At 38.6% G+C, this 20114-nt stretch overlaps 2 protein-coding genes across 5 annotated transcripts in view; both read left to right on the plus strand.

The window, feature by feature from the left end:
- Positions 1–321: 321 nt before the first annotated feature.
- On the plus strand, positions 322–12978 carry csdc2a (cold shock domain containing C2, RNA binding a). Its single transcript, XM_079656848.1, has 4 exons — positions 322–505; positions 9404–9740; positions 10305–10427; positions 10734–12978. Exons 2-4 carry the CDS (start codon positions 9547–9549, stop codon positions 10894–10896), a joined length of 480 nt encoding a protein of 159 aa, XP_079512974.1. The 5' UTR covers positions 322–505; positions 9404–9546; the 3' UTR covers positions 10897–12978.
- A 1213-nt stretch (positions 12979–14191) lies between these two features.
- The window catches only part of LOC307024076 (protein mono-ADP-ribosyltransferase PARP14-like), a 35938-nt gene continuing 30015 nt past the window's right edge, over positions 14192–20114 (plus strand). For 2 of the 4 annotated variants that reach the window (XM_079657886.1, XM_079657885.1), the window contains exons 1-2: positions 14193–14670; positions 15839–15921. In XM_079657886.1, the coding sequence (XP_079514012.1) occupies positions 14484–14670; positions 15839–15921 (270 nt within the window). In that variant the 5' untranslated portion in view covers positions 14193–14483. Of the gene's footprint in view, positions 14671–15838; positions 15922–20114 lie in introns of all 4 variants that reach the window. The other 2 variants (XM_079657884.1, XM_079657887.1) reach the window with 2 other exon arrangements.

Consider the following 20114-nt stretch of genomic DNA (forward strand, 5'->3'; position numbering starts at 1 on the left):
GTCCAATGGAGTGCACTAAACCCTATAAAACACACTAAAGGAAAGGGAAAACACCCAAAAAGAGTTTTTGGAAAAGCTGCCTCTAAATTGAAACATCTTATTTGAAAGATGTCTAATTGAATTAGCATTTTTATTTTATTTTTGCAGGACAGTCCTCATAGCTCACAGCTAGAGTAAATGAAATAAATCTACCCTTAGGCTATTTCCCTTCTTTTTAAACAAAAACAAACCCTAAAGTAACATCTCCATGCATGAGGAGAACAAAGAGGTGCCTGTATTGAGGGTGAAGCCCGCTGTTGTTTTTTAGCACAGTAACCCCCTGCACCTCCTCCGCCTCTCCATCTCTGCCTCCCTCTCACTCGCTTTATCCCGTCTGTGTGTGCACACCCATACCAAGACCCTCTCACTTATTCCCCGCATGTCCCCGGAATTCATTGCATAACCTCGGGCTCGTATCAGGGCAAGACACGGGTCTGACTGGCGGATAATCGGCGCTTTTTTACGGGTAAGTAATCATGAAATCGATGGGTGTTTGTGGATGATTTGTAGCTTTTACACACCCGAGTCTTTGATTCTCTCTGTCGGGCTAGACAGCGACATTATTGTGATAAAAATGGCTTTATTATAACACATATTTACCCTCTTTTCTGTGTGTTTTTTATATTGAAACACGCCTTTTGTGCCACATTTTTGTATACTCGTCTTATCTTCTCCGAAGCTGCCACTGTGAGAATGTTCTGGAAACAAGGCGCCTGCAGGGGCTTTTATATTGAAATGAATTATTTAAACTCTGCCAGCTTTCCCTCTCCACCGCATCAAACCATAAAACACTGTTTGTGTGTAAACATACTTACAAAAAGGCTAATTTAAAGTTTAAAGACTGTGTGTGTGTGTGTGTGTGTGTGTGTGTGTGTGTGTGTGTGTGTGTGTGTGTGTGACTGTGACGTGCCTCCCATGCTGATGCACAGGCATGCACAGTGTCCATGGTTTCACAGGGAGGTGCTTTTGGCCTTTTGTCTGTTTTCTTTTCAAAGCTCCTCCGGCTCTTATCCGCCACTGAATACTCTTTCAAAACAAAAACCATTTACTGGTATACTCTTCCTCTTATCCCCAGAGGAATATACTCTTCCTCTCCTTTTAGGTGTTGTATGTATTCCTTGTCACCTTTCAGAATCAACATCAGAATTCCTTTATTTGTCCCACAACGGGGAAATGTACATTATTAAAACAGCAGAAGTATAGTGCAGATAAAGTAGAGAGAATAGACTTATATTAAAACATAACAGAGTAGGCACACGCTATTAATAATACAAATCACAATAAGTAATAACAAAGAGCAGATCAGTACACCATGGTAAACAAAATAGTAGCAGACAGTAAAAGTGACCATACAAAATATAGAAGTAGCCGATAATGTTTACAGGTTGTGTGTGTGTGTGTGTGTGTGTGTGTGTGTGTGTGTGTGTGTGTGTGTGTGTGTGTGTGTGTGTGTGTGTGTGTGTGTGTGTGTGTGTGTGTGTGTGTGTGTGTGTGTGTGTGTGTGTGTGTGTGTGTGTGTGTGTGTGTGTGTGTGTGTGTGTGTGTGTGTGTGTGTGTGTGTGTGTGTTCATCATTACCAACAGGACCCCATGAGAGTAAAAGCATCTCATCATCAGTCATCTGCAGAATGTGTCAGCTCCATTAGTTTACAAACTGGAAACGTTGATGGTGCTGCTGGGAACACTTGCAGTAATTGGACAGAAGCCAACCTGTAGTTTGATCGAGAAAATAGGAAACACTTACAGTATATTGATTTGGCTTTGCAGGTTAACCAACGCAAGCAGGAAGGCATCCATCATGCACGAGTTAACGCATAGTTAAAATCAATTTAATTATACGCTTAACCTAACTGTAAACAAAGTCTTCCTCCTAAACTGTCTTAGTTGACTTTATGGAGACCCTTTTTTTTTGCATTTCTGAAATGTTTGTGCACCTTAAACTCCAGTCTGCATTGATGATGAAGTGTGTATTCTGCTTTTTGGGGTTTTCCCTCTCCTGTAGTGTGTATGTGTGCATGTCAATGGTCTGCAAGGTCTACAATCCCTCTGTTCCCTCCACATGTGTGACATCGCTCTGTTACACTTGCAACTCTATTGGCTAGCGCTCCAACACATTGTAGGTGATAGGCTAAGGGGCGGGACATCTCTGAGCGTTTGACCAATCACAACAGAGCCGACCAGCTAACCAATCAGAGCAGACTGGGCTTTTTGAACATTAAAGCATGGAGACATGTCACAGTAGAGACACTACATACTGATATACACCTGAACATCAACTGGAGAGGACTCTTTAAAGTGGAGACACTACATACTGATATACACCTGAACATCAGCAGGAGAGGACTCTTTAAAGTAGGGACACTACATACTGATATAAACCTGAACATCAACTGGAGAGGACTCTTTAAAGTAGAGACACTACATACTGATATACACCTGAACATCAACTGGAGAGGACTCTTTAAAGTGGAGACACTACATACTGATATACACCTGAACATCAACTGGAGAGGACTCTTTAAAATGGAGACACTACATACTGATATACACCTGAACATCACCAGGAGAGGACTCTTTAAAGTAGAGACACTACATACTGATATACACCTGAACATCAACTGGAGAGGACTCTTTAAAGTAGAGACACTACATACTGATATACACCTGAACATCAGCAGGAGAGGACTCTTTAAAGTAGAGACACTACATACTGATATACACCTGAACATCAGCAGGAGAGGACTCTTTAAAGTGGAGACACTACATACTGATATACACCAGAACATCAGCAGGAGAGGACTCTTTAAAGTAGGGACACTACATACTGATATACACCTGAACATCAGCAGGAGAGGACTCTTTAAAGTAGAGACACTACATACTGATATACACCTGAACATCAGCAGGAGAGGACTCTTTAAAGTAGAGACACTACATACTGATATACACCTGAACATCAGCAGGAGAGGACTCTTTAAAGTAGAGACACTACATACTGATATACACCTGAACATCAGCAGTAGAGGACTCTTTAAAGTAGGGACACTACATACTGATATACACCTGAACATCAGCAGGAGAGGACTCTTTAAAGTAGGGACACTACATACTGATATACACCTGAACATCAGCAGGAGAGGACTCTTTAAAGTAGAGACACTACATACTGATATACACCTGAACATCAGCAGGAGAGGACTCTTTAAAGTAGAGACACTACATACTGATATACACCTGAACATCAGCAGGAGAGGACTCTTTAAAGTAGAGACACTACATACTGATATACACCTGAACATCAGCAGGAGAGGACTCTTTAAAGTAGAGACACTACATACTGATATACACCTGAACATCAGCAGGAGAGGACTCTTTAAAGTAGGGACACTACATACTGATATAAACCTGAACAGCAGCAGGAGAGGACTCTTTAAAGTAGAGACAATACATACTGATATACACCTGAACATCAGCAGGAGAGGACTCTTTAAAGTAGAGATACTACATACTGATATACACCTGAGCATCAGCAGGAGAGGACTCTTTAAAGTAGAGACACTACATACTGATATACACCTGAACATCAGCAGGAGAGGACTCTTTAAGGTAGAGACACTACATACTGATATAGACCTGAACATCAGCAGGAGAGGACTCTTTAAAGTAGAGACACTACAGACTGATATACACCTGAACATCAGCAGGAGAGGACTCTTTAAGGTAGAGACACTACACACTGATATACACCTGAACATCAGCAGGAGAGGACTCTTTAAAGTAGAGACACTACATACTGATATGAATCTAAAAATGTGTTCTCTCCGTCCTGCTTCCACACACTCTGCTAAATGTAGACCGACAGGGAGGCAGAGTAACCAAATGGATCTCGTGGGATTCACTCTGACACTGAATTCATCCGACTTGGCAAACATTCCTCCTGCAGATGTGACATCAACATAACGTTCACGAGGAGGTGGCTGCTCGTCGTGACACCATGTGTGTGTTGCAGGTTTAGCGTTTGCACGTCAATGCCCTGCAGCTTTCTGCATCGTTAGTGAGTGGATATGCAGCTAATGACACACACAACAAATCCCATTTACTACAGGATAATTGTGTTTGTGTCGTGGCACGGTGCAGAGTTTAATCGACCAAAATAAATGACGCTTCAGAGAGCAGTATGTTGTTTTAATACAGTCTTGTGAGACAGGGAATTTTAATATAATAGCTCCCTCCTGGGAAGGATTGTTATTTTCGTAATGTTAGGAAGTTTTGACAAGCAAGCTATTACAAGGTCTGTCGCTGGAAAATCCAATGATATATTCGTACAAGGAACTCGGAAAGACTTTTAAACTGGAGGAAATCAGGTTTTGGTTCATTTCAGAGCAGATGTAGGTCTGTTTGTGATTAGTTGTATTGTTTAAATTGTTTAAATTTAAATAGTATTTCTCCCTCTGCAGTTATAATGGCGTCTGTCTGGAAACCATTAAAACATCTTCCTCATTTTAAAAGCCATCTGATGTCCTAAAAAATACAAAAATGTGTCAACAGACCATAATAATATTATATATTAATGTGATTTTCCACTTTCACTAAGGTACATTTTTAACTAACTTCAGCCCAGATAAAAACTACCAAAATATGTATTAATTTAAAGAATTTTAACCCATTGATTGCCAGTTTGTTTCCAAAATGCAACTGTGGCTTTTTATGAAAAAACACTCAGAAATGTCTTATTCTCTGTCTACTTATTGCTGTTTTTTTCAAACATTCTGGGTTAATGAACATCAATCGGGCTGAATAATATGTAAAAAACAAACAAACAACAAGTTAGTGGATGAAGTGGCCTGATCCACTTTATCAGTATATATATTATGTCTTCAGTTTTATATAATATTGCAGCGCTTTTAGACCTTTTCCCAACATTATTCATCAAGCAGATTGTGCATGTCTTTTTCAACCTTTGATGATTAATAAGCGGAGGTGGGAAGTAGTGGAGTACAAATACTTAGTTACTGTACTTAAGTACATGTTTCTGGTATCAGTACTTTACTCCACTACTTATTTTTCTGAGAACTTTTTACTTTGACTTCTCACATGTTGAACACAAATACCTGTACTTTCTACTTCTTACATTTTGAACCCAAATACCTGTACTTTCTACTTCTTACATTTTGAACCCAAATACCTGTACTTTCTACTTCTCACATGTTGAACCCAAATACCTGTACTTTCTACTTCTAACATGTTGAACACAAATACCTGTACTTTCTACTTCTTACATGTTGAACCCAAATACCTGTACTTTCTACTTCTAACATGTTGAACACAAATACCTGTACTTTCTACTTCTAACATGTTGAACTCAAATACCTGTACTTTCTACTTCTTACATGTTGAACTCAAATACCTGTACTTTCTACTTCTTACATGTTGAACCCAAATACCTGTACTTTCTACTTCTTACATGTTGAACTCAAATACCTGTACTTTCTACTTCTTACATGTTGAACCCAAATACCTGTACTTTCTACTTCTTACATGTTGAACTCAAATACCTGTACTTTCTACTTCTCACATGTTGAACCCAAATACCTGTACTTTCTACTTCTTACATGTTGAACTCAAATACCTGTACTTTCTACTTCTTACATGTTGAACTCAAATACCTGTACTTTCTACTTCTTACATGTTGAACACAAATACCTGTACTTTCTACTTCTCACATGTTGAACTCAAATACCTGTACTTTCTACTTCTTACATGTTGAACTCAAATACCTGTACTTTCTACTTCTTACATGTTGAACTCAAATACCTGTACTTTCTACTTCTTACATGTTGAACTCAAATACCTGTACTTTCTACTTCTTACATGTTGAACACAAATACCTGTACTTTCTACTTCTTACATGTTGAACACAAATACCTGTACTTTCTACTTCTTACATGTTGAACACAAATACCTGTACTTTCTACTTCTCACATGTTGAACTCAAATACCTGTACTTTCTACTTCTTACATTTTGAACCCAAATACCTGTACTTTCTACTTCTTACATGTTGAACTCAAATACCTGTACTTTCTACTTCTTACATGTTGAACCCAAATACCTGTACTTTCTACTTCTTACATGTTGAACTCAAATACCTGTACTTTCTACTTCTTACATGTTGAACCCAAATACCTGTACTTTCTACTTCTCACATGTTGAACAAAAATACCTGTACTTTCTACTTCTTACATGTTGAACACAAATACCTGTACTTTCTACTTCTTACATGTTGAACACAAATACCTGTACTTTCTACTTCTTACATGTTGAACTCAAATACCTGTACTTTCTACTTCTTACATGTTGAACACAAATACCTGTACTTTCTACTTCTTACATGTTGAACTCAAATACCTGTACTTTCTACTTCTCACATTTTGAACTCAAATACCTGTACTTTCTACTTCTTACATGTTGAACTCAAATACCTGTACTTTCTACTTCTCACATGTTGAACCCAAATACCTGTACTTTCTACTTCTCACATGTTGAACACAAATACCTGTACTTTCTACTTCTTACATTTTGAACCCAAATACCTGTACTTTCTACTTCTTACATTTTGAACCCAAATACCTGTACTTTCTACTTCTCACATGTTGAACCCAAATACCTGTACTTTCTACTTCTAACATGTTGAACACAAATACCTGTACTTTCTACTTCTTACATGTTGAACCCAAATACCTGTACTTTCTACTTCTAACATGTTGAACACAAATACCTGTACTTTCTACTTCTAACATGTTGAACTCAAATACCTGTACTTTCTACTTCTTACATGTTGAACTCAAATACCTGTACTTTCTACTTCTTACATGTTGAACCCAAATACCTGTACTTTCTACTTCTTACATGTTGAACTCAAATACCTGTACTTTCTACTTCTTACATGTTGAACCCAAATACCTGTACTTTCTACTTCTTACATGTTGAACTCAAATACCTGTACTTTCTACTTCTCACATGTTGAACCCAAATACCTGTACTTTCTACTTCTTACATGTTGAACTCAAATACCTGTACTTTCTACTTCTTACATGTTGAACTCAAATACCTGTACTTTCTACTTCTTACATGTTGAACACAAATACCTGTACTTTCTACTTCTCACATGTTGAACTCAAATACCTGTACTTTCTACTTCTTACATGTTGAACTCAAATACCTGTACTTTCTACTTCTTACATGTTGAACTCAAATACCTGTACTTTCTACTTCTTACATGTTGAACTCAAATACCTGTACTTTCTACTTCTTACATGTTGAACACAAATACCTGTACTTTCTACTTCTTACATGTTGAACACAAATACCTGTACTTTCTACTTCTTACATGTTGAACACAAATACCTGTACTTTCTACTTCTTACATGTTGAACTCAAATACCTGTACTTTCTACTTCTCACATGTTGAACTCAAATACCTGTACTTTCTACTTCTTACATTTTGAACCCAAATACCTGTACTTTCTACTTCTTACATGTTGAACTCAAATACCTGTACTTTCTACTTCTTACATGTTGAACCCAAATACCTGTACTTTCTACTTCTTACATGTTGAACCCAAATACCTGTACTTTCTACTTCTCACATGTTGAACAAAAATACCTGTACTTTCTACTTCTTACATGTTGAACACAAATACCTGTACTTTCTACTTCTTACATGTTGAACTCAAATACCTGTACTTTCTACTTCTTACATGTTGAACACAAATACCTGTACTTTCTACTTCTTACATGTTGAACTCAAATACCTGTACTTTCTACTTCTTACATGTTGAACCCAAATACCTGTACTTTCTACTTCTCACATGTTGAACAAAAATACCTGTACTTTCTACTTCTTACATGTTGAACACAAATACCTGTACTTTCTACTTCTTACATGTTGAACTCAAATACCTGTACTTTCTACTTCTTACATGTTGAACACAAATACCTGTACTTTCTACTTCTTACATGTTGAACTCAAATACCTGTACTTTCTACTTCTCACATTTTGAACTCAAATACCTGTACTTTCTACTTCTTACATTTTGAACCCAAATACCTGTACTTTCTACTTCTTACATGTTGAACTCAAATACCTGTACTTTCTACTTCTCACATGTTGAACCCAAATACCTGTACTTTCTACTTCTTACTTGTTGAACTCAAATACCTGTACTTTCTACTTCTCACATGTTGAACCCAAATACCTGTACTTTCTACTTCTCACATGTTGAACCCAAATACCTGTACTTTCTACTTCTTACATGTTGAACACAAATACCTGTACTTTCTACTTCTTACATGTTGAACACAAATACCTGTACTTTCTACTTCTTACATGTTGAACACAAATACCTGTACTTTCTACTTCTCACATGTTGAACACAAATACCTGTACTTTCTACTTCTTACATGTTGAACTCAAATACCTGTACTTTCTACTTCTTACATGTTGAACACAAATACCTGTACTTTCTACTTCTTACATGTTGAACTCAAATACCTGTACTTTCTACTTCTTACATGTTGAACTCAAATACCTGTACTTTCTACTTCTTACATGTTGAACACAAATACCTGTACTTTCTACTTCTCACATTTTGAACTCAAATACCTGTACTTTCTACTTCTTACATGTTGAACTCAAATACCTGTACTTTCTACTTCTTACATTTTGAACTCAAATACCTGTACTTTCTACTTCTCACATGTTGAACTCAAATACCTGTACTTTCTACTTCTCACATGTTGAACTCAAATACCTGTACTTTCTACTTCTTACATGTTGAACTCAAATACCTGTACTTTCTACTTCTTACATGTTGAACTCAAATACCTGTACTTTCTACTTCTCTCATTTTCCAAACAGGCTGGTTCCTTTAGTCTGAATGTGTGTTTGGTGGCGTGATCATTATTCTTTAGAGTCATTGCGTGCCTATTGATTTGAACACGATCCGTGTATCCATCATTTCCTGGTCTTCTCTAAAGAAGAGGGACCAATGGAAACGTTGTCATGTTGCCGTTGGTCACCATGGAAACATTCATTAGCTAACAATGACATTATTGTTCTATTAATATAAAGGGAGGTCAGGTACTCTTTAAAACAGCTGCTAGTTATGGGTACTTTTTACTGAAGTACATTTCAAAGCCCTCTTTACTTTGACTTGAGTAAAGAAGTTTAGTCAGTACTTCTACTTTCACCAGAGTATTTTTAAACACGAGTATCTGTACTTCTACTTGAGTAAAGGATGTGTGTGCTTTTGCTATCTTTGATAATAAACCTTACTTTCTTTCCACCTTTGCTCATATTTTGCAGGTCATTGTTGCTCCACACCTCCACCTATAAAGCCCCTCCCTCACACTGTTGCCATGCAGGAGGTGTGACCCTCCTTCCTCTTCTTCCCCTCCTTCCTCTTCTTCCTCTTCATCGGGACAGAAAGCAGAGAAACCGGATTAAAGATGTCCGACCCCGACACCTCCTCCTCTCCGGCGGCGGCCTCCCCGCTGCCCCTCACCTCGCCCACCCCCCTGCAGCTCTCCTTCCCCTTCCACAGGGAGGGCAGTCGGGTGTGGGAGAGAGAGAGGAAACCCCCCGCCCAGCCCCGAGAGCTGCCCAGCCCCCTGCCCACCAAACGCACCCGGACGTACTCAGCGTGAGTAGAAAACGCCTGAAATTACGTTTTTAGGTATCACAAATACATTTCTATACAAAAAGGGACTACTTTTTCTGTCTTATATGAACGTTTACATCAATGTTGACTCTTATAAATGTATATTTGAACTTAAATTATGCAAAACATGTTAGTTAAGTGTTCCTGGTTAAAAGAAAACAGAAAAATAGAAAGGTGTAAGATTACCAGTCAGACACTACAGCGATCATAAAATAAAATAATAACAACGAATGATGCTTGATTAGAATAATTGTACAAAGGCCCTTTTGTGAGAGTCCTACAGTCAGGCTACTAGTTAGAGGTCAGGTATTCCACAAAGTAATCCCAACTTAATCCTTAGGTCAGTAAATTACATTTTGAAACAATATGCTGAAAACCGCTTCCATAATCTGGCTGAAATGTTTTCGGAAAATGATCTCTCTCTCTCTCTCTCTCTCTCTCTCTCTCTCTCTCTCTCTCTCTCTCTCTCTCTCTCTCTCTCTCTCTCTCTCTCTCTCTCTCTCTCTCTCTCTCTCTCTCTCTCTCTCTCTCTCTCTCTCTCTGCAGGACAGTGAGGGCGAGGTCAGGTCCGGTGTTTAAAGGAACTTGTAAAAACTTCTCCAGATCTCAGGGCCACGGCTTCATCAAACCGTCTCACGGAGGAGAAGACATCTTCGTCCACATCTCTGAGTGAGTGAACTCTAGTTCAGTAAACACTGCAACAGTTTCTCTAATGGAAGCATGTATTATACATCCATCATATGACAGGGGATGCGTTCTATTACTAACACTACCTCACTATTTAGCATGCCAAAAATACCAGCTTGTCCTACTATATCTGATCACTTCCATGCAAGCGTTTGTGGCTTTTATGACCCACAATCCATATTTAAAAAAGCAAAACATTTTTTGAGAAGATCCCCTAACTTTATGGAAGTGTTGAAATCATTTGGAGCTCATGAGTTAAAAAACAATTGTGTGTGTGTTTGTTGACAGCATTGATGGAGAGTATGTGCCTATGGAGGGGGACGAGGTCACGTACAAAGTGTGTTCGATCCCACCCAAGAACCAGAAGATCCAGGCTGTGGAGGTGCGGCTCACACACCTGAACCCCGTCTCCAAGCACGAGACCTGGTCCGGAAAGATCATCAGCTCCTAGACCAGGACCCACTGGAGAGGAAACAGGGATTTATTTTTATGTTTTTTGGAAGAAGGATCGACCTGAAGTGTCTTGGTTATTGAACAATGATGGTTAGAGTTTGAGGTGAGGGTTGGGAATGAAGCTTTGAATGTTTACGTCTGAATGTGCTCCTTTGATGGTCACGATAAGGGTTTTATAATAAGGGATCAGGCTTTGGGAAGTTTTACTTTGACCTAAGGAATATATTTTAGCTCGGAAATCAGTGTTTTCTAGAGAAGGGATGCCTTCAAAGAGGCTAAGGAGGCTGAATCACATTCAGAGCATGTTTGACCCAGTTCAGCTATAGTGGCGCTCCACTTTGCACACTGCAGGCAGGACCGTTTACATCTCAAGGGACGAGCTACAGACTCAGAGCAGTGCAGGAATGAGTCCTTAAGCACCAAAATGAGTTAGCATCTTAGCACTTCTGGTTCCTTCATCTCAAGTCAATGGTTTTTTGAAGATATTTGTGGTTAGAAACCTAAAATAAGGTCTGTGGTTAACACAAGCTTTAGAGATGTAGTATTTAGTATTTAGTCAGTAAATACCCCACTGGTGAATTTCTGAAGCTTCTACTTGTCTTTCAAACAGCGGTTGCTAACAAGTGTCTAAATGAGGCTAATAAAAGTAATCTCGCCTAACATTAGCCGCCTGGACACACCAAGCCGATTTCAACATGTCGAATCGGTGGGCAGTCGGCCAAAGGCTGTCGGCAAAAGAAATCACTCTGATTGGCTGTTCAGCTAGCGAATCAGTGCATGAGAAGTGAAACGGAAGTGAGGGACCCAAACAAACTATTAAGAAGGCAAATCTGCGGTGACGTGAAGTCATGTGACCGCGCTGTAGTTCCTTTATAGCCTAATGTTACCTTTTTACTTATAAGGTATTAACGCTTCCAAAATCTAGGAGGGTTATTTTTTGAACATTATCCTGGTGAACAAAACGTGTAAGTATCATACTGTAAACATGTGTTTGACACAGAGCCTGTTTTCTGCAATATTCCGAAATCCAATGGAAAAATCCCAATGGCTTTATGTCGAGGGAACCAGGAAGATGCTAACTATCAGATCATCTTATAATAAAATGACTTCATACTTGCAACACTCTATGTATATCTGTCATCCCTTCAAAAGACATGGGAGAAATGCACAATAATGCCTTATTGGTTCTTGGGTTTACAAAGTCGAATCGAGATGGTTGCATTTGTTATCCCTGATTACGATGAGGAATCCCGGCAGAAAAAACAACATTTAAAGTGATTTCAGCCGCTCAGCCCTGCAGGAGCACGGCTGCCAGATGGAAACAATCGATGCACTTAAAGTGAGAAGTATCGCTGACAGAGACCCAAATAGCTCTTAATGCGTTTTGGCCTCCAGAGCTGCGTTAGGATCTATAAATAGGGAATTATTTTCCATCTTAACAATGTAGCGCTTCTGTATTCTGTCTTCTTGGCAAGTGTAGAAATCCAGTGTTATTGTAGCCAGCTCCTATGACGGTCTGTTTTTGGAGACGAGACCAGAGGGTTTTTGGTTCAGGGAGGACGGTCAGGGAAAGGGCGGAGGATGGAGTGATTATCTGTAGACGTACTCGAGATAAAGCGTGGTTTTAAAACGTTACGAAGCATGTGTAGTCAGGGGGACAATGATTAAAGTCAGAAGTTATTAAAAGAATCAACAAGTTAGATTTCAGAGAGCTGAGGAAGGTTGAACATGAGGGTCAGTTTCATAAAAGAGCAAAAACAAAGCTTCCTGATGTACGTTTTAAAAGTCTATTTATTTATTGACTTATTTATTTTCATTTGTAACTACGAGACCATCAGGTGTTTGGTAATTAAACGCTGCATTTATAAGTATTTGTGCAAATGTAAGCCTGTTTGAATACACTGCACACCTCACTCTAATGATACTACCCTGTTAATATCTCTTTAAAAAAAACCTTTCTAATTTCTACACACTCCTTGTCTAACTTTTAATAACTGTATCAAGCTGTTTTTGTGTTTTTAGAAATCGGCATGTTATGAGCTGTTCTTTGTAATTTTATATTAAATGTGGTGATACATGACTTAACCTCTTAGTAGCACTCTGCATTTGACTGTTTTCCTTATTGTGAGAAAAACCTATTTGGTTGTGTTCGCAAGCACTTTTGATTTTGGCAAATCACCGTGGCACTTTCTTCTGTCCTTCATTTAGAATAAAACTTTATTTGATAGCATAAAGATTGTTCTGTGCTTATTTTGTCTTTCTACTCTTCACTTCTATGGAGCTATACGAGTTTCATGAATAAGAAGAAGTCCGTACATGAATAGGCAAACAACTGGTAGTATAGTATATCTAGAGAAAGTAAAAGTATGTAGACAAAAAAAGGTCAAGGTATATTAATTTGAAAAACAGAAAAAAGGGTTAGGGTTAAAAAAATAAGTTATCGTATATTATGACGAGAAATATGACAAAATAGTATAATTTGTCGTAAAATATGAAAACGTAAAAAGGGGCCGTACAGGCCGTAATTCATACTGGTACTCTCACACACATACATTCTCCTTTTACATTCATACATTTCCACTCTCACACACATATATATTTACACTCACATTCATACATTTTGCTCCCATATTATCATATTTCAATGCACACATTCATACATTGTCACTCACATATTTATACATTTTTCACTTACACATACATGTTGCTCTCGTGCACATTCATTCAGTGTTTACATTTAATATTATAAATAATGATATGCATGTCTGAAGACAATATATGTATGCAAGAGAAGAATGCATGTATGTAATCTAATCGATAGATTTATGATTAGAAAATTATAAAAGTAGACATGTGGAGATTATCCGACTGAACAAAACGTGATCCGTTTCTTAAATGTGTTTCAACCACGGACCTTATCTCGATATTAGGTCACATGACATAAGCTATTGAAGAAAAACGCTGACATTTCAATACAAATATTCATAGTAAATAAAGCAAGCACCAACATTCTATATAAAGAGGTGTGTCTGCTGTGTAAAGACTAGTTTTCTTTTCTGAAAGTGTTTTGAAGTTATTAGGTCACATGATGAAGAAGCGCTTGAATTAATCCTGGCGATAATAGCAGCACTTCGTTGGTCCCTAAATGAGTCCAGCCCATATTATGAACTCATTCGGGACCATCAACCAATGGTTTTACTCTGAATTGTAGTTGGGTAGAAGTACAAAGTAGCAAACAATTTGAAATAGCCTACTTAAGTACAGTACAAGGATATCAAAAATTGTACTTAAGTAAGGCCTACAGTACTTGAGTAAATCTACTTAGTTACTTTACAGCACTGCTGGGGGGGAGGTTGTTCCTAAACTATGTTTTAATTTATATTTGCTGAGTAGATATGTATTATTATCAGCCCACGTGAAGTCATTTGTAATATGTCGAAGCCTCCTTGTCTTTCTGTGAGTCAGCAGCAGCAGCAGGAGGAGGTTTAAGTTTCTCTGAGAGAGGAAACGAAAGTGAAATCAGCCGCGGCCTAAGCGAGCTCCGTGTGTTGTTGTCAGTCTGTCGGAGAGTTACCGGAAAACACAATGGAGCAGACCGAGAGTCCGCCACCAGTGACCGTGGAGGGGGACTGGGGTCCGGCCCAGACCAAGACCGTGAAGAACAAACTGGAGCTTTACTTCGGGAGCAAGAAGAAGTCCAGCGGGGGGGACTGCCGGGTGGAGGCCGAGGGGGAAGCTCCGAGAGCGGCCGTGTACTTCCAATGCCAGGAGGGTGACTACTTAAATTCTACAAAAACAACAATTTACTGCTTGTGTTTCTGTTGGTAATAACATTTTAAATATTTAAAGTGTCGAAGAAAGACCGTTTGAAAACTTTTCTACAACAAATGATTATTGAAAAACTATAGGCCTGGGAGTTTTACCACTCGAGGTTCTGTGCACGGTTGTACACAGTTCAGTTAATAATTATTTAAAACTCATTATTTATTTTATTTTGTAGGTCACTAGATGGAGATCGGTAGGATTAAAGCACTGATATTCAGGATCTAGTCATCTTGAAAAATTGTAATCTGGATCAGGTTGATCCTATCCTGAATTGCTTTGAACTCCAGGGACAACATTTGGCCGACTTGTCTGATCCTGGATCACAAAAAATGGGATTTCAAAATCTGATCGGATCTGATTGAGATGAAAAGTTTTGAACTCCTGGGCCCTGATGCTCACACTGAAATCCTCTGCTTTAAAACAGTTCAATATATTGGTTTAAAGGGGCCCTATTAAGCTTTTTGGCGCTTTCCACCCTGAACATTAAACACAAAATACAAATATGAACCTAAAAAAGAGCAGAAAATGTCTTCTTTAAGAGAACCGTATGAAACAACAGTATTTATTTTCTGGGTCCAGTTAAAACTTGAGTTAAGATTAATTTACAAAATCCTAAAGTTGTTTTTCTTCAGGTATCTGGTCCTTGTATGTGTAAACCTACTTGGCAATAAATCTGTTTCTGATTCTGATCATAAAAGTAAATTCTGAAAGGCTAAATGCTTTTGTCATTGGTTGATTATATTGATATATTTTTTTCTTTACATTTTGATCAACAATAATATGAATGAGGAAAGCTGTTTGATTAATTTATTGTACAATTACGAGAGTTTTCACCCTATACTGTACATGTACAACATTTACCACAGAATGTAAGTCAATATTAAGATGCATGATAAAAAGTACAGCATAAATGATAATTAAAAAACGTTTGGCTCGGCTTGAAATGATCCAGCATCTTTTCTACTTACAAACTGAAACAGAGCTAATCAACATTTTAAATCAAATATTTAATCAACAATCAGTGTCAAACCATTGCTTCCAATTCTGTCTGTGTTCAGAGTAGTGGCTACACTTTTACTGCAGGGACGTTAATAAAGTGTTTGTTGTCATTTCAGTGAGAGAGCGTGTCATCGCAAGAAACAACCATGAAATCATCGTGGGGAATCAAACGTTCAAGTTACGTCTGATTTCTGCACCGGTGAGTAGAGAACGTTTCTGAGGTTTCCTAGATACAAAAACGTAGTGTGTCTGTTTGACTGCTTTCAGTCACCTGCTCCTTTTTATAATATGATTGGTTCGTCTTCCTTGATGTAAATACATTCCTGAATGTGCAGCAGGAAGTTGGACGTTAAGGCCCAAATACACCGGCCCGAAATCGGCAGTAAATGGGAGTCAGGCCGAACATGAGCGTGGGCACGCCCTATTCGGAGTGGTTTGCGCCGCACCGTCGGGTCTTTTCTGCCGACCTGACGCCTTTTCTAGAGCTCCTGTTCGTTCATGTTTTCAATGGACGAGAGTGAAAATGGAAAGAAAAACGCCATTTGTTGTTTGTTTATATCACGGAGTCTGTTCTTCTTCTCTGTCTTCCGGTTGTTCCAGTTGTTGCCTCTTTTGAATGATGAATACACACTACCGCCACATGCTGTTAAGGAGAGTTATTGCCACTCACGCATGCGCAGTTCATACGTGCTTGGCTCGGATTTGCGGTGTGTTCCAGTGCGCGAAGTCGGCAAATACGCAGGAGAGTCCGGCGACGCAACAGTCGGTGTCGGCGTCGGCGTCGGCGACTTCTCAGGTGACTGGCCGGTGTATCTGGGCCTAACACACTTGCTGATGTGGACTCTGCAGTCTGACAGGCTGTGTCCATAACCCGATTAAAGTGCACAGCAGCTGCAGACAGATTGTTGATGATAATGACTCAGTGATTTAAGAGTCATGAAAAACATCAAAGAGACACCATGTTCCCTGGGGAGCCTCTTGGACTAATCTAATGTCCCTCCATGTTAACCTCACAAACTCTTTATTTCTTCCCTTAAATTTCACATTTGTTTAATTAAATTAACAGTAACAAGTTCCACAGTGTCATTTAAAGTAACACAGTGTCTCTTAAATGTCACATATAAACCGGTAATACATCTCTTGACTTTTATTTTAAAAACTTTTCTCCCAACCTTGTCTCAACATGCTTAAGACACCATTACAATACATCTCAACATAGCAAATGGTGTAGTTTGCTATTATATTCATGAATCTGAATACCTCTTGTTGTCTCCCTGAAATAAAGCTTAAAATATTTACCACTTAAAGAAACACAGATTGAACAGTCGATTCAGATTTGGCTCCTCTTCCTATATCACATGCAGGCAGAGGTGGGAGAAGTACCAGAGTGTAGGAATACTCTGTTACAGTAAAAGTACTGCATTCAAAATGTTCCTCAAGTAAAAGTATAAAAGTATTATCATCAAAATATAGTGAAAGTAGCGACAGTAAAAGTAGTCATTGTGCAGATTGGTCCATTTCAGAATAATATGATATGTTTTATAATGATTGATCATGAAAGTGTTCTCAAAGCTGGTAAAGGTGCAGCTAGTTTGAATGACTTTGTATACTGCAGGGTAGCTGGTGGATTTGCTCCAGGTGGAACTAAAGTCTGATTTAACACTTGATTATATTTCATTCATCCACATCTGTTAAGTAACCAAAAGTATTAAATACATATAGTGGAGTAGAAGTACACAGTAGCATAAAATGGAAATACCTCAACATTGTACTTAAGTACAATACTTCAGTACATCTACTTGGTTACTTCCCACCTCTGTTTGTTTGTAGCCTTTATTTAACCAGGTGAAAGCCCCTTGAGATCAAAAGATCTCTTTTTCAAGGGTGACCTGCAGGACATTAGTTACACATGTAACATAAAAACAACAGAACAGCAATAAGGATGACATACGACATAATGTACAGGGTACAGTTTACAAACTCTATTTACAGTGACAGGTACCATGAGCATCAAACAGCATGTCACCCAGCCAAGTTTTAAAATGATGCAGGGGAACCAAAGTGCTCAGTTTTAAACATGTTTGCAGACTGTTCCAACTAAAAGCTTTCTTCCCTAAGACAGTCCTAGCACTTGGCACATTTAATAAAACAACATCATGAGATCTCAAGCAATAAGTACTTTCAATTCGTCGAGAGATCAGAGAGCAGATATAAAAAGGTAGTTTACCCAACATGGCTCTGTAGATGAACATGTACCAATGACTGAGTCTCCGTACAGTAAGTGCATGCAGGGTCATTTGAACATACTGACCCCATGTTAAGTATCAGTTTTCAGAGGACTCTTAAAAAGACAGGTGCTAAAACGGAGCGTTTCAGACTGAGGTTGGATACAGATATTAAAGACTGACAGTTTGAGAACAATTATGTGTTTTTCGAACATCAAAGCATGTAAACATGTTTTAGAAACCTAAAATACAAGTATAACCCAAAAATGAACTTAATATCATCTTTAGTATAATGTCACCTTTCAAAATTCACTGATAAATATCCTGGAAAACCTGATTTTAGCTCCGTCTCTTTGCATATTTTGTGTAGTTCATTTTTCTGTTTAATTCACAGTGATGTAAAAATGTTTTCAACTAACATTTGTTTTCAATGTTTCAGTCCATTAATAATAATAACGCATTTTATTTAGAGGTGCCTTTTACACCTTATAATTCAGAAAATATTATTTTAAAAAACTGTGTGGAATAGGGAACAGGGGATCCATCAATGATTAGGGATAGTCTGGGGCAGTGGGGGTAGGAGGGGGATTTGGAGCCAACCAGCAGGGCCTCCGTTTTGCCTCCATTGAGGTTGAGGAAGTTACGGCTCATCCAACTCCTGATGTCATGGAGGCATGTGGTGAGAGAGGGCAATGTTGGGTTGGGTGGATATGAAGACCTGTGTGTCGTCAGCATAACAGTAAAATGTGACATCATGGTGTCGGAGGATAGTACCAAGGGGAAGGAGGTAAATTATAATGAAGAGTGGACCCAATACTGACCTCTGAGGGTCGGAGGGTCATTAAAGAGAAACAGTTAAGGGTCCTTATACAATGAATAAGAAAGAATATTAATCAATCAATAGGATCGATAAAAGTATTCTGATAATCAATATGAGTTTGAAAGAAAATAATACTTTAAAAAATGAAAGAAAATACGTTTAGATTTATTATAAATATGTATATTGAAATGTTTAGATGTTTGCTTATATTTTCAAAAAACGTTCTAAATTTAGACCCTCCAGAAAAACGCGATTCTGCGATCGCAGAATTTACCGCATAATCAGCAAAATGGCGCAGATTTTTAAAAGGCTGCATATTTATCAAAAGGCCGCATAATCCCCGCATTTTTCCACACAAAGTTGAGAAAAAAAAAAGTGAACTCGTCTTGACGTGAAGTAGTGATGATGATGATGATGATGATGATGATGATGATGACGCGACGTCATCAGCTCGCGCATCACAGAAGGTAAACAACACCGTAGAGTGAACGTGTGGAACTCACACGAGAGAGAAAACACCAAGATGAAAAAATCTGATCCATCTCATTTACCGATGAACATTTCTGCTGAAGACCGGGCAAAGCAGTACCCCGATGTGTTTCACGAAAGTGGGGGGAAACTATTCTGCACCCCGTGCAACTGTGTGTTGGAGCATAAGAGAAAATCCACGGTGACGACCCACTTTGATTCATTCAAACATTCGAAAATGCTTTCTGCTGCTGCGGACAAGAAAGCCAAACAACTCACGTTCACCGAAGCATCAACCTCCAAAACCCTTTGAGGGCTACAAGAAACGAGGTGAGTAGCCTACAAGATTGAAGCTGGTCAGATAACGAACGAGTAAATGAAAACAGAATGAGGCGGAGAAGTGTGTGTGTGTGTGTGTGTGTGTGTGTGTGTGTGTGTGTGTGTGTGTGTGTGTGTGTGTGTGTGTGTGTGTGTGTGTGTGTGTGTGTGTGTGTGTGTGTGTGTGTGTGTGTGTGTGTGTGTGTGTGTGTGTGTGTGTGTGTGTGTGTGTGTGTGTGTGTGTGTGTGTGTGTGTGTGTGTGTGTGTGTGAATGTGAGATTAAAATAGCCCAATTGCTTTTACAATAAATAAACATTGAATGTGTTTAATTGAATAGTAAAGGGGTTTAACGTTAGTGGCAGGTTGTGTGTGAGGGAGAATAAATAAGACAGCCCAATATTTAAAGAAAAATATTTAGCATATTTCGCAACTTCCCGCAATTGCACCGCATAAAATCACACAAAAACCCTGCATGTTTAATCGCATAATCAAGGATTTTAGCCCACGTTTTTCTGGAGGGTCTATAAATTAATTGTTCATGTGTTGTGGGATTCCCAGAT

Source organism: Notothenia rossii, assembly GCF_949606895.1.
Source record: "Notothenia rossii genome assembly, chromosome: 11".
Lineage (NCBI taxonomy): Eukaryota > Metazoa > Chordata > Actinopteri > Perciformes > Nototheniidae > Notothenia > Notothenia rossii.

Excerpts from the sequence above, each read along its gene's own strand:
- csdc2a (XM_079656848.1), top strand. The coding sequence starts at position 9,547 with ATGTCCGACCCCGACACCTCCTCCTCTCCGGCGGCGGCCTCCCCGCTG. Across the intron at positions 9,741-10,304 it reads CGCACCCGGACGTACTCAGC|GACAGTGAGGGCGAGGTCAG; the intron begins GTGAGTAGAAAA and ends CTCTCTCTGCAG. Across the intron at positions 10,428-10,733 it reads ATCTTCGTCCACATCTCTGA|CATTGATGGAGAGTATGTGC; the intron begins GTGAGTGAACTC and ends GTTTGTTGACAG.